General features: G+C 41.3%; 2 protein-coding genes across 2 annotated transcripts; both read left to right on the top strand.

The window, feature by feature from the left end:
- Positions 1–341: 341 nt before the first annotated feature.
- Positions 342–743, top strand: LOC147496352 (uncharacterized). Its single transcript, XM_086562556.1, has one exon. The coding sequence runs from the start codon at positions 342–344 to the stop codon at positions 741–743; it is 402 nt and encodes a 133-aa protein (XP_086418682.1).
- Positions 744–1583: 840 nt separating this feature from the next.
- LOC147496351 (uncharacterized) lies at positions 1584–2111 on the top strand. The gene has a single exon (XM_086562555.1). It carries the CDS (start codon positions 1584–1586, stop codon positions 2109–2111), a length of 528 nt encoding a protein of 175 aa, XP_086418681.1.
- Positions 2112–14675: the final 12564 nt, after the last annotated feature.

Genomic DNA, 14675 nt, shown 5'->3' with positions numbered 1-14675 from the left:
ACTTTTTAGCTTTTGACCGGGCTTTACAAAGGCTTTTTCTCCTTGAATCTTGGCCTTTAATCACAGAACTCCTTAGCAACCAACACTTGCTCCTTTATCTCGCCAAAGTGGTATATTTTTGTACATAATTGACTTTAATGCCTGAAATACATAAAAGCACGTAATCAGCATTAACTCTTATTTATTACTCGCATAATCGGTCTAAAAGTATTATTGTTAAGGGGTTAAAACTACAGTTTTGGGCTCTTATCACAATATTAGATAAAAACCGCGGAAAAAGCACAGGTGATGGCCAAGTTTCTAGCAGAGTTTCCAGCAGAGGACCCACTTGGGGAGAAGAGATGGTCATGGAACAAGAGAGGGAAGGGGAGCCAGACCTCCTGGACCCGTGGGATAAGAGCAACGGATGTAGGTTATTTGCAGATGGATCGACTACAGATGCATGCAGCGGCATAGGAGTAGTATTGGTTACACCCGATAATAACAGAATAGAGCAGACCCTGAAACTAGGCTTCACGGCATCCAGTAGTGAGGCAGAATATGAAGCGGTGATTGTGGGATTGAGAATGGCTGAGGATTTGGGAGTGAAAGAGCTGACAGTGTATTCCGATTCAAATTTGGTGGTGTGTCAGGCAAACGGTGGGTTCGCCGCCCGATACCCCAGAATGGTAAGATATTTGGAGGTGCTACACAAACGATCTGCAAAGATCAGGTTCATCCACTTGGGTCGTAGAGAAAATTGACATGCCGATGCCCTGGCATATGTCGCCACCGCAATCCCTGGGTCGGGAGCAAGAACAATACGAGTGGGAAGGTTGGAAAAACTGAGCACTGAGGACGCAATAGAGATTTTCCAGGTCGCAGAAGAGAATGGGAGTTGGATGGATCCAATTAAGCGCTTTTTGACGGGAGAGGAGGTGACAGATAAGAAGGAAAGAAGGTGATGGGAACAAACTTCTAAGATATACGTTCTGCTGGAGGGAGAGTTGTACCGAAAAAACTTTAATGGACCGCTGTTGAAATACTTAGGTCCGCGATTATCATCCGAGGTGTTGGCAGAATTACACGAGGGAGATTGCGGGAGCCATTCAGCGGGAAGAACGACGACCCATCGTTTATTGACACAAGGGTATTTCTAGCCCCATATGAAAAGAGATGCAGTGGAGTTTGCTAAGAGATGTGACAAATGTCAAAGGTTTTCCCAGTTGATCTTCTCCCCCACAAAACCACTGCATAACGTATCGAGCCCATGGCCGTTCGCTATGTGGGCAATGGATATAGTGGGATCGCTGCTTATGGCCAGTGGCAAGCGGAGGTTCATGCTCGTAGCCACTGATTATTTCACGAAATGGATTGTGGCCATACCCTTGCAGCAGATAAAGGAGGCGCAAATAATCAAGTTCCTATGGGAGAATATTATCTGCAGGTTTGGACTGCCATATGCCATTGTAGCAAACAATAGGACTCAATTCATAGGAGCGAAGGTAACCAGTTTCTTGCAAGCTTATAAAGTGAAATAGGGGTTCTCAGCCCCATACAATCCCAAAGGCAACGGACAGGCGGAGTCATCTAACAAAACTATTATGAACAACCTTAAGAGGAAGTTGGAAGATAAGAAGGGGGTGTGGGTAGACGAGCTGAATCATGTACTCTGGGCCTATAGGATCACGCCTCGGTCGTCCACCCAAGAGACCCCGTTCTCGTTGGCTTACGGTGTGGAGGCCGTGATCCCTTCTGAGATGGTGGTAGTGACGACACGAACAAAGGCCATGGAGGAGGGTTCAAACTGGAGGATATTAGCAGCGGATCTAAATCTGGTACAGGAGAGAAGAGACACAGCCTGTATAAAGTTGGAGGAGTACCACCAGAGATTGCAAAGACAGTACAACAAGAGGGTCAGGCCACAACGATTCCAAGTAGGTGATATGGTGCTCTGTCGAGTGACGCCTAGTACCAGAAAGGAGAAAGATGGAAAGCTGGGTTCGAATTGGGACGGACCTTACACTGTGGTGGATATAGGAGGAGCTGGCACCTACAAATTGCGAACACAGGAAGGCAGATCGGTAGAGAAGCCTTGGAACGTGAGAATGCTAAAAAAAATTCACACTTGAATCTAATGAAAATCTAGAGCAAGAGTTTGTAGCCGTATATAAATATATAATACAACGACACTTTTGAGAAGAGAATGTTATTTGTAAAGGCAAGAGTCCAAAATGAACATGGGGCATGAAACCCAAGCGCAGAGAGAGATAGCGGAGTGGGTGAGCCCTTCGTTAGTACCAGGTCAGAATCGGGCCTGGGGCAAGATGAGTTGTCTCAATTAAACTTCCGGAGGCTATAGAAACCGCGGAGTGGGTTGAGCCCTTCGCGGAGGAAAGGTACAAACTGCACCTGGGGCATGGAGTCCAAGCATAGAGGGGGACCGCAGAGGGGATGAGCCCACCGCTGGTACCAGGCCGAAGGTGAGCCTGGGGCAAGATGAGTTGCCCTGATTGACTTCTTGAGTACACAGAATCCGCGGAGTGGGACGAGCCCTTCGCAGAAGAGACATGCAAACTACACATGGGGCATAGAGCCTAGGCATGAAGAGAGATGGCGGAGGGGATGAGCCTTTTGATAATACAAGGCCAGAGTTGAGCTGAGGGTAATATGAGTGCCCCAACTAACTTCTCAAGGATAGGGAGCCCGCGGAGTAGGATGAGCCCTCCGTGGACGAGGGATGCAATTTACACATGGGGCATGGGGAGTGACTTGCATTCGGGTAAATAGCCAAACAACGAGAAAGGGACAGAACAAGGCCAATATCTAATTAATTCAAACTTCACATTAAAGAGAATATTGTCAATATGCCAACAAAATGAGTAGTGTAGCAACATCTAGATAGGAGGGGATAAAAGTAAATTATTACAGACAAAGAAAGATTTCTAGTGCATCTCAGAGAGAGAGTCTTGAGCAGGCATTTGTCAGTGGCTTCCGCAGGGGGTGTTGCGACGATTTCTCCGGTATTGTCCTCCATGGGTGCGACGGTGGTCTCCTCGGTGACCGTTATAGGGGTAGAAGTCTCTTCTGGCATAGGGGGGGCAAGGATGGTTTCAGTGGCTACCACTTCTTCCCTCGTGGTCTCAGGGGAGTCTATCTGGGATGGTAGGCCTTTCAGGGAGAAGTCGCCCTTCCTGTATGAGTCGCGCATGCTCTTCTTAGATTTTCTTCGCCACCCTCTTGTCGGCTAGGAGCTTGAAGCGGTCGCGAAGGAGATTCATGTCTGCTTGTTGTTGCTTTAGTAGGTCGGCGGCATCATCCTTGTGTTTTTGGTAGAGGGCGTCAACGGCTGCCTGGTGTTGTTGAGCAAGAACATCCAGATTGAGTTGGTGCTGTTGGAGAAACGTTTCCCTTTGGTGACTCAAGCGGTCATTGACTGAGTCCATGTATTTCTAATGAGAGGATTCTGCGGACTTGAGTTCATCCAAAGCCTTGAGCTTATCCAAGTTAGCAGAGGCCAGATCTGATTGGAGTCCGGCATTGGCAACTTTTATGCCAGAAGGGTCGTTAAGTTCTTTCTCCAAGGTGACCTTGGTCATAGTACTGAAGAGACCACGGATCATGAAGGAAACGTCCAAGCTTACCTAGAATCAAGAAGAGAGATTAAAAAAAAAAGAAAGAAAGAGAGTGTACGCTCTCCTAGTTGGTATACAGAGAGGTACGGTGCTGATCAAACGACCCCCCGTCTGCGTAAGCTATATCCTTGGGCAAATGAGCATTGTAGAATAGAGAGGAGGCTACAACCGCATTATCCAGAGCGGAGTCCGCAGTATTCACCCTACGGTTGCGTATATTGAAGATAAGGCAGAAGTCTTCTACAAGGGCCGACTCAGAGACCGGAGATGCCGGTGGAATTGGTTCATTGCCGAGCCGGCGAGTGTGGGGGGGAGGAGACGGCTGGTTGAAGTGCAGAAGGGACAGGGGTAGGTTCTCCAGAAGCTGAAGTTCGCTGAGTGATAGGGACAGATTCTTCAGAGGCGGAGGTCCGCGACCTCTTGGTTGGGGGAGCTTCAGCAGAAGCCCTTACTTTGGTGGGATGAACCTCCCTCACGTCGTCGTCATCAGAATCGCTGTCAAACAGTTTCTATTTGTGGACATCCATATTGTCAGGTGGAGAGTGGGGAGAGGTGTACTGGTCGTCCCAGTTAGAGATGGAACAGTAAGAAGGGATGTCTTCGGGAGCAGAGGAGGTGGGGGGATCGCGTGATTCGAGGGAATGAGAGGAGGCTCGAGGATGACGGCGGTGGAAGTCAGGGGCACGAGTCCTTTTTCTTGTAGGTGGAGATGCTCTGGGTTTCCACTCCTTGGGTGGGGGAGGACGATAGAAGGGTGCTGAGAAGCCGCGGAAGTTGTGTAGATCTAGGGTTTGCAACAGGGGAGTAGTGGTAGTAGGGTGGATGCCCAGGAGGTCGGCCTGGGCAGGGCTGAGGTCGCAAAGTCTTTGAAAAATAGGGCAGGACATGCCAGAATAGAGTAGGGATTTGGAGTCCGGCCGCCAACCTGCAAAACAGAGAAGAACAGTGGGTTAGGGTGTAACGAAAACAACACATCTAGAGAAAGGGAAGAACAAAGATACTCACCACGGGTTATGAAGGCAAGATGGCAAGATGGGTAAGATTAAAATCTGAAGGAAGGTCCGCGAACAGAAATTGCCCCGACACGTATAAAGGATAGTGATGCCACACTTTATCTGATGGGTTATGAAGGCAAGATGGGTAAGATTAAAATCTGAAGGAAGATCCGCGGACAGAAATTGCCCCGACACGTATAAAGGATAGTGATGCCACACTTTATCTGAGGTTGTGACTCGGAGCAAGAGTGATGGCTTTCGAGGACGGACACAAAAAGACTGGTACCCCATACCGACATCTTTGGTACTTTTCTTAATGAAATAGTGAGAGAAAATATCACGGCTCATAATCTTGGGCTCGCCGGTTCTATTGTATGAGTTCGTAGCATACATGATTCTCCAAAAATTCCCTATGCCTTGACAGGGGGGAATGTTGAAATGATTACACACCTCGACATCCAGAAGAGTGAGGGGCAGCCTAGACTGGCGACAATTTGACCCACAGTGATCACAAGGTACCCCCGACATCGGGGAACCAAATGGGGGTAGTGTGTGACAGATGGCAGGTGCTCTAAGGTTATGTTGGCTGGAATGCCATAAGCAGCCCTAATGACATCTAAATTGGGGCGGCGGAAATGAGAGGGTGGTGGCAGCAAATGACCTTGGAGCCCCGAGGTAGATGGGGCTACAGTAGGGGTAATAGGAGGCGGAGATGCTATTCTATGAGACGAAGAAGAGGAAGAGTTGCCAGATTCAGAGCCCGACATTGAAAAAGTAGAGGAACAGACGCAAGATATGAAATGACACCAATATTCAGTTCAAACAAAAATAAGTAAGGCCTAGAAAACGTACCGAATGAAGCAAAGAAGGAGTGGTTAGGCTTGAGTAGAGTGTCAGGAAGATGTAGGAGCCATCGAAAAATTGAGGAGGCGCACGCAAACTAGAAACTGATCGGAGAGGGGAAAATGGCAAGGTAGTGAAAAGTAAAGGGAAAAGGGAAAGTAAAGTGAGGAAGAGGGAGAAGGGAGTTTAAATAGGGGAGGGGTAAAAAGGTAATTACTTAGGGGTGGGGAACTCGAGGAGTTAGGTAGACAACCTAGCCAGAATGAGACACGTGGAAGCACGAGATACGAGGGGTGGCTGAAAACGTGCGTGATGAGTGCAGTCCACCTCACACGTAAATCGAGAAAAGAGAACACTAATGAGAGTTCTCGACCCCGGATCTGTTATCCGGACCGCAGAGTCGAGAAGGGGCATTTGTAGTGGCATAATGTGGGAAGTTGGACTAAGTCAGCGGTGCATAAGATAGGGTGCAACATAACAAAGGAAAAGGAGGAGCACGGTAGCGTAGCTGCAGAACCCTAGACCACGGACGTGGCATGTGTATGGCCAGAAAGAGAGCCATGGGATGATAAGACAGATGGACGGTCCAGATAGAAGGAGGAGGATATAAAAAGAAGAGGATTGGGAGAAAAAGAGGAGGTCGCTGGAGAGAGAAAAGGAAGAACAGTGAGAATTAGAGAGAAAAGGAGAGGCTTCTAATTTTGAGGTATTTTAGGTTCATACACTCATCTTGAGTAGTGGAGACTTGTTTAGGTAGTAGGTCTTCAAACTCAGTAGATGGAGCAACAGAAGGATCTATGATAGGAGTAGACTCCAAAATGGCGTTGACTTCCTCTATGTAGGAGTCATCGTCTAAATCTGAACTTCCGAAAGAAAGGAATTTATGCATCTAATTTTCTGGGAACGTGTTGTTGAAAAAATCTTGAGCTAAGCTCTCGATCATGCTAACTTCCCCATCGATAGTCATATCAAGTAGCTGTTGCATCATTTTAAAAATATTTACCTCAACGGAAAGATGGCCAAAAGACATAGACATCGAACCATTGTGGCATTTTATAAGGGTGTTGGCCGTTGCCAAGAAAGGACGCCGTAAAATGATAGGAACAGAGTCGTTAGCGACTTCTGTATCGAGGATAACAAAATCAGCTGGATAGTAAAAATCTTGAACCTTAACAAGCACATTTTCAACCACACCCTTAGGATACTTGATAGAACGATCAACTAATTGCAATGTCATTTTCATTGGTTTGTATCTCTTGTAGACCTATTTGTTTATAGAGGTAATAAGGGAGTAAGTTAACACTCGCCCCCAGGTCTAATAGAGCAGTTGTCGTGTGAGTATACCCTAAGGTGCATTATACAGTCTCGCCCCCAGGTCTAATAGAGCAGTTGTCGTGTGAGTATACCCTAAGGTGCATTGTACAGTAGGACAACCAGGGTCCTTGTACTTCACGATTCCATTATGTTCAGATAACGTAGGAAACTGTTCAGTTAAAAAGGCGTCTTTAGGAATATTCGTTTTACGCCTAGTAGTGCACTACTCTTTTAGAAACTTATGTTGTGGTAACTTTTTAATTGCTTCAAGAAAAGGTAGGTTTATTGTTAGATTTTTAAAAACTTCCCTAATCTCATCAAAATTTGTATCTTTATTTAACATGGCTAGCCTCTGGAGAAACGGTGATCTCTCTCTATATTTAGCATATGGATCAACCGGATGTTTAACCTCGGCCTTTTGTTTCTTAGGTTGTGGTTTAACTGGTACTTCTATAGGGGTAGGTTCTTCAGTTTCTATATCGGTATCTAGTAATGTTTCATTGGTAGTGACCACTAGTGGTGTAACAATAGGTATAGTAACAATGTTATCAACCACTATGCCAGAACGGAGAGTGGTGATGGCATTTAACTCACCTACATTAAGATGATCATTAGTAGAATTTCCGATTACTTCAAAGGCTATGTTTGGCATTTTCGGATTCGATATAGCTTGACCTGGAAACACACCTTTTGGTTGGGTTTTCTCTTAGATTAACTATAGAGATGGGGAAGTGCTACAGGCGTACAGCGGCAGTTCAAAGAAGAAATCGGTGATCTATCAGGAACTGCTAGCTGTTATAAAGGGGCTGGAATGTGCGGAGCAGCTGAGGATAACACGAATTAAAGTGCAATCAGACTCTATGCAGGGGGTACAGATTTTAACAAAGCAAGGTAAGCCACCGTGGTACTGTAGGAACCTGGTAGCACAGATTCAAATAGTGAGCTCAAAGTTTGACATAGTATCCTTTGTCCATGTCTTCAGGGAAGGTAACCAAGTAGCTGACTACTTATCGAAATTAAATAGAGACGAGTGTAATGGATTGGTGCTCTTTATTCCCCCGATGGATCAAAAAATGCATGTACTGATCACGAGGGATAAGGAAGGCACTATGTACTTAAGAAATTTTAGTTAATAAAGTTTGGGGGCTGACCCCTAGTTATTTCAAAAAAAAAAAAAAAAAAAAAAAAAAAAAAAAAAAAAAAAAAAAAACTATTTAATAGATTGATCAATGGATTGTAAAATCTGTTGTTGAGCCTGCATGTAGGCTTCGAAACGATCCGGTTGTGGGTGTGTATTGATCACAGGTGGTGTGACTGGAACTATCTCACGTTGATTATTAACGGGTGGGTTGTGATAGTTATTATTTACCAGAACGATGCCTCTATTAACATTATAATTATTATTGTTATAATTATTATAATTGCCTTGTCCTTGTTTAGGTGGAGCTTGATTGTAATTATTTGCTGGCCAAACATTTTGATTATTATACCCTGGAAGTGTAACTTGTTGATTATTTCTCCAACTGAAGTTGAGATGTTGTCTCCAAGGGTCGGTAGGAATAGGATAGCTATTTATTGAGCAAACATTATCTGGCTGTGATGGTGGTTGCTCATAGGCAAGAGGACAATAGGAGTCGGGATGCTCAAGACTCAAACAGAAATTACAAGGAATAGAGTTGACATTCATGACGTGGGTAGGCTTTTGTTGAACAGAAATGGCGTCTACGTTTTTAGTAAGAGATTCGATTAAAGTTTTAAGCTCTGGATCAGATTTAACCTCAAATATGTTGGTAGTCTAACTGTTGAAGAAGAACTATCGGAGCGGGGGATATCGTTACTCTCTAGAATTATTATTATGCTTAGATTGATCTTTTAAAAATCTATAAGCCTCTAAGGCTCCTTTGCTAAGGAAACTACCCCCATTCATTATATCAAGAACCTCCTTATGGTGATGTAAAAGCCCTTTGAAAAAGGCACGAATTAGCGTGTCTTTTGCAAAGTTATAATGTGGACACTCAATAAGAAGATCAGTGAAATGATTCCAGGCCTCTGAAAAGGATTCATGAGGGTTCTGGCGGAAGAAACGAATCTTAGATATCATTTCATCTGTCTTTAAGGGTGGGTAAAACTGTTCCATAAACAATTGAACAAATTTAGCCCATGAGTCCACAAAATTAGGTGCTTGGGTAGTTAACCAAGCTGCCGCCTTATCAGCTAGGGTGAAAGGAAACACCCTCAGTTTAATTTGTTCTGTGCCTACGGTAAAATGATGAAATGATATAAGAACTTGTTCTATCCTACGCATATGCTGATAAGGCTTCTCATGGTCTAACCCATGAAAAATCGGTAACAAATTAAATATATTCGGGAGGATTCAAAAATCCCCCACTAGGTCTGCAAGAATGATGCATGATTTAGGGCTATCGTTCAAGGCTTTATAAAAATCAGGGAGGGTAGTCTCTATTTTTTTAGCCATTAATGCAGGTGTAGCGTGTGGTATTCTAGATAGGCGTCTGCGTTGATGTTTATGATAGATTACGTTTGTTGGTTTTTTCCTACCAGACCATAATCTCATGCAAGTCTAAGTCCAATTTAAAGAAACACGAACAACAGTCAAAACATTCCTGATATGCTAGAATAAAAAACTCCTCTGACAGAAAAGGTGAGGAGTGGAAGAAGGAGTACCTGAATGTCTCCTTGCTACGCGTTTGAATAACGTCTTGTATACACAATCACAGTGTGTTCAAGCAGATAGAAACACTGAATAACTTGGACAATGAAGGTCTGAACTAACCTGCAAAAGTCGGGCTATTTCAGAAGGGGCGCGAGCGCGCTCTTAATTTGCCTAAAGAGGGCGCGGGGTGCGCTCTCGCTATACGCAAAGTCTAGGCGCTTGGGGGCGGGTCGCGCTCAAAATTTTCCTATGAAGGGGTGTGTCACGCTCTTCCTGACTCGATGTCCAGGCGATAGAGGGCGGGTCGCGCTCTAATTTTGGCTATAGAGGGTGCGTGTCGCACTCTTACTTTTTTCGTGAAAAAGTTTAGTTTCTGAACCAAACAAACACAGTTAGATCAAAACAAGGGTGGGTAGGTTTAATGGGATTTGTGTAGGATTAACAATACTAAAGGAAATGAATTTAAACAAAACTAAGACAGCGGCACCATTTGATAAACGTAAAAACTATAGTTTTACCTACTCATAACTAATTAAACTCAAGAATAAATAAAACTAAAACTAATTACTGTTCTATATCAAAGTTATCTACTCTCGTTATCAATGCAATATTTGAAGTAGAGAATTCGTTCCACTCCTAGTTCGTTTAAACGTAATATTTCCTAGTTCATTAATTCTAACAAAACCGATGAGAGTAATGGATTGAAATAAACTAAGATGGTGAATTAACTAATCAAGATGTTATAAATCAAACTACGTCAATTCAATACTAAGATGAGAATATGATAAGGAATTAGGAGAATTTGATTCCACCTTGATTCGACTTAATAAACTAGCATATAATTTGTTGTAATCCTAATCTTTACGTTTTCACGTAAAGATTGGGTATTTCTAATCCCTAATTATTCATGGCAATCTCTACTAACTAATAATTAGCATGTGAAGTAATTAAACCCATTCTCATAGTGAACTAATTACTTTCTAGAGTGGAATAGATTATCACAACTATCTCTACGCTAACACAATCAAGTTTTTATCAAAGCTTCCTCAAACTCCTCTTAATGGAGGTTTAACTTTGATTCATCAAACTGTCATTCATAGAATAAGAAGAATAAGAACAAGACATTATTGAAAGAATAATAATTACTTTATTAATCTAATTGAAAGAGTCTAAGAATTCAAACTGTATTAAAACTGAATTAAAACTAACTTACACTACACCATAACAACATTTTTGCGACACTGGATTTTTTTCATTAGTGACGCCAAATTGGCGTCAGGACTGTTGTGACACCATTTTGATTTCTAAAGTCGTCGCCAAAAATTCGATAATTATGTCAATTAAATTTTGAAGAGTTTACAGAAATATAGTGACGGCAAGAGAGCGTCAAGGTGTCTAAGATGCAATAAATTACAACTTAAGGACCGTGTCTTCTCTCGAATAAATTACAACTTAAAAATCAGTTCCCATCTCTTTTGCACTCTCGCCTCTTCTTTACCGCTTCGATCCAGTTCCCATTAAACCAGGACTGCCTTCGATTAAAACACATAAATGCTAGAAATGAAGTTTGAACAAAGTCTAGAAATGATTGAAGTAACTCTCGAAAACAATTTCTATTGGTACCAAAGGCAAAGACTTTATTTTCTCTAAACACCGCTCAATGACCTTTCCTTCAACCACCGCTCAATGAATCACATCCATCGGCAGTATCCGAAAGATCTCTTTCTCACCGTCTCTCTGAAAAAGCTTTGATTTTCAAAGTTGGTTCTCTTATATATTCAAGCTTAATTATTTTTTAGTTCTCTGTGGTTTTACTTTAGATGTTGATTCTCTTAAGTAATTTTATAGGTTGATTTAAAGCTCAAATTACTGCTAGAGGAATCATTTTTTCTTGAGATTTCCTTTAGATTTTAGGTTCCTGATTTTAAGATGTTATTGTTGTTTGGTTGTGGAACGGTGCTTTTACGAGGTGCTGAATGCACCTAGAATAACCTCCTAGACAGGAAGATTGACTCAAATGTATTATCCCTTTTTGTTATGTTAATAGATACAAATGCCATATTTTATTTTATAGATGCACCTTGGTCCGGTTCCTCAGTATGCTCAATAACTGTTCTATTTGGAAGCATGGTCCTAATAACATTTGATTTAAATATTCAGTTATGTTCTTGGTGTAGGTGCAGGGTGTAAAGGCTTGTTTTTGTCATCTCTGGTTTTGCGGTTGTTGGCTTCTCTCTCTGCCCTTCCTCAGCAGAAATATCTTTTTTTTGGTGGAAGGGTGAGTCCGGTGATTCATAAACTTTAACCTTTTCAAAAACAGAAATAAATAAAAGTAAAGATTTTGTTACCTACTAGAATTACTAAGCTCCATACAAGTAATGCATGACGTGATTTATTGTGCAGAACTGAATTTGCATTTTGATGTGCAGTTATTGACATACAAGAGATTGAACTTCTAATATTGTTAGTATTAGTTCAAGGGACTTAAAACAAACTTTTATTATGTTGTGTGTGTGTGTGTGGTGGGAGATGCATACTGGATTGATTGAAACTTTAGTGCCTTGCTTTTTGATTGATCACTCACTTATTCATAATGTTTGTTTCTATTTTTCTCTTTCAAGAGTGATGCATTGTACGAGAAGAAATGCTTTGGTGGCGGACTGCAAAAGCCTTGCATGATTGAAACAACTTTGAGGATTCGGTACGGAAATGCAGGTATGAAGTTTGGTGTTTTTCTTTCTTCGTAAGTGATTTTTTTCATTAATGGTTAAACAATTAATTGCCATGATACTTTTTGAACTTGGACGTCAAATTTAAAACTTTTTAGTTTGGGTGATTTGAGACTCTTTTCATTATTATTATTTTTTTAAATCATTGAAGCTTGCATGTACTTCACGAGTGGACGAACTTTTAATAATTGTTAATGAGTTTATATAGTTCATTATATTCTTGTACTCCCTTGTTGTTCATAAAAAATAATTAGGTGATGATGTAAAAGAAAGATGTGCACTACACTAATAGTTCTAAAATTGGATGGACCTTAGGACCTTTACTTGCAGTTTTTTCATGGTGGTTTTACAGCTTCCATAGTGGACAAATATAATAACCTTTAATTGTAAACCATTACTTTTTTTTCTACAATTTTTAATTGTTCAGTTTTTACTCTCGGAATTTAGGTGTCAGAAAAAGGTTGTCATGTTATGGTGTAGTGTTTATGGGTTAGGGCTTAATGAATTGATGACTTAACAAAATGTATATCTTTTGCATACTTGCAGCAGCCACTGCATTATAATCCAAAAAGTCTTGAATGTGAAGCTCCTCATTAAAAATCCTTTGGATACAATAGCTGCTGAATGTGGTGCTTCCAGGTAATTGCTTGAAATTCATTGTTAGACCTATGAACAAATTATATCCACTTTTTCTTTTTTCCTTAGTTTCTTTAGTTGGTTTGTCCCCAATATAGAGTTTTTTTAGCAACATGCATGTAAAAGAGGATTTCTATGCATGTCTTCTCTATTATAGGGTATCATCCTCTAAGGTTTACAAAGTTATTCCTCCCCACCGCAATTGAGGGTTGGGGTTCACAACTTAGGAATATTTCAATCTATATCATGGGTTGGTTGTATCATTGGAATAAAATTGGCAACAAAAGCTATTAAGAACGTGAGTGCCTAGCAATCCATGCTGATGTTTAATTGTTTAGTAGGTTGTTTACACTACACCATAACAGCTTTTTTGTGACAGGGGCTTTTTTCTTTTTGTGATGCCAGATAGGCGTCAGAAAATTTGTGACGCCATTATGGCATCACTGTGTGGGTTTTGCCATCACAATTAATCAAATAATTCATTTGATTTCTTTAAGAAATGTTTAGAAAATATACTGACGGCAAGGTGGCGTCAAAGAATTTAATTTACCAACGCACGTGCTGGGCATGTCCGACAGGACGAGGCGTCAACATGAAACTGTGTCCAAAGACTTCGATTTCTTCTCGACCTCAACTTCAGAACACCAAATGAGAAACTCTTCTTCTCCACCTTTCTCGATCTATTAGAATTCCACATGTTTATGTTTTTCCCAAAATTAAACCTACCGTGGATAAAGGGGTCTCAAAACCACTCGATCAAAAAACAAAAAAATAAAACTGAAAATAGGGCAAAAAAACATAGCGTTAAATCTCCCTCTTTTCTATCGTCACTGGGGGGTTTCTTCTCTACGTCCCTCCTGGATATAGTTGTAAGGCTCACTTCCAAAAAATCGTCCTGCTCACTACGTGTTTGATTCATCTAGTAAGAATTCTTCGTTTTTAGTTAGAAATTTTTTATGGGTTTCTTTTTATTGTGATTTCAAAATTTTGAATTTAAATATCTCATATTTAGTTCAAAACTCATGGTGCATAATTCCTTAATTTAGTAGTAACACTTACGCACACTTGTGCTTCTCCTGTTTTTCCTACCTTTTCTTTCATTTATGTAATTCTACCATGTGATATACGTGATTTGTACTTAACAGGTTCTCATTGCGGGTTATTTTTCCAAATCAGCTTGGGAGAAAACTTTTCTTTCATAGGTGTACAGGTAAAAGCTATTTCGAGATACTCCCCTAATTTGACTTCATGATTTCTTGTATCTTAATTGAATGTGGGAATTTAAGGAGGATTTATTTGGGATTGGGTAGATCAGGTGGTAAAAACCACTCAAACTTAAATAAAAATTGTGTCAACCATTCTTGGTCAGCCATTACATGTGCGAGTTCTTAAGAGCTACGGTAGTGCTCTGCATAGTTGTTTTTGCGAATATTCTATGCTATGTAAGAAAATATTTGAAATTTGAAGGTACAATTGAATGGATCTAAAATTTACTTAATAGAATATCTGGTCTGATTTTCACAGGGAGGATTGAGTTTATGGTGCCCAGTAGTGAACACTTTGGTCTATTCTTGTTGGTATAGCCAGTACATGTGCTAAACCATGATACTAGTATGTATATACACTAGGAATAAAAATATTCACTGTAGAATTGTTATACTTGCTACTCCTACCCTTCACTAGAAATAGCACCGTTAACATAGATGCTGCTTATAAATCTGTTTCTTTGTCTAAGCAAGTGCTGATAGTTAAATTGTGAGGACCCATTTCAGTCCAGAACTAGCTCTTGTAACCATTGGCGGAGGGAAGGAACTTGAAGAAAAACTTGTGGTAACTTTCTTTCTTGAATATAATACTGATTGCTGTTGTC

Source organism: Coptis chinensis, chromosome 5 (assembly GCF_015680905.1).
Source record: "Coptis chinensis isolate HL-2020 chromosome 5, ASM1568090v1, whole genome shotgun sequence".
Classification (NCBI taxonomy): Eukaryota; Viridiplantae; Streptophyta; class Magnoliopsida; order Ranunculales; family Ranunculaceae; genus Coptis; species Coptis chinensis.
Note: the sequence above shows the minus strand (reverse complement) of the source record. Positions and strands in the feature narration are given on the sequence as shown.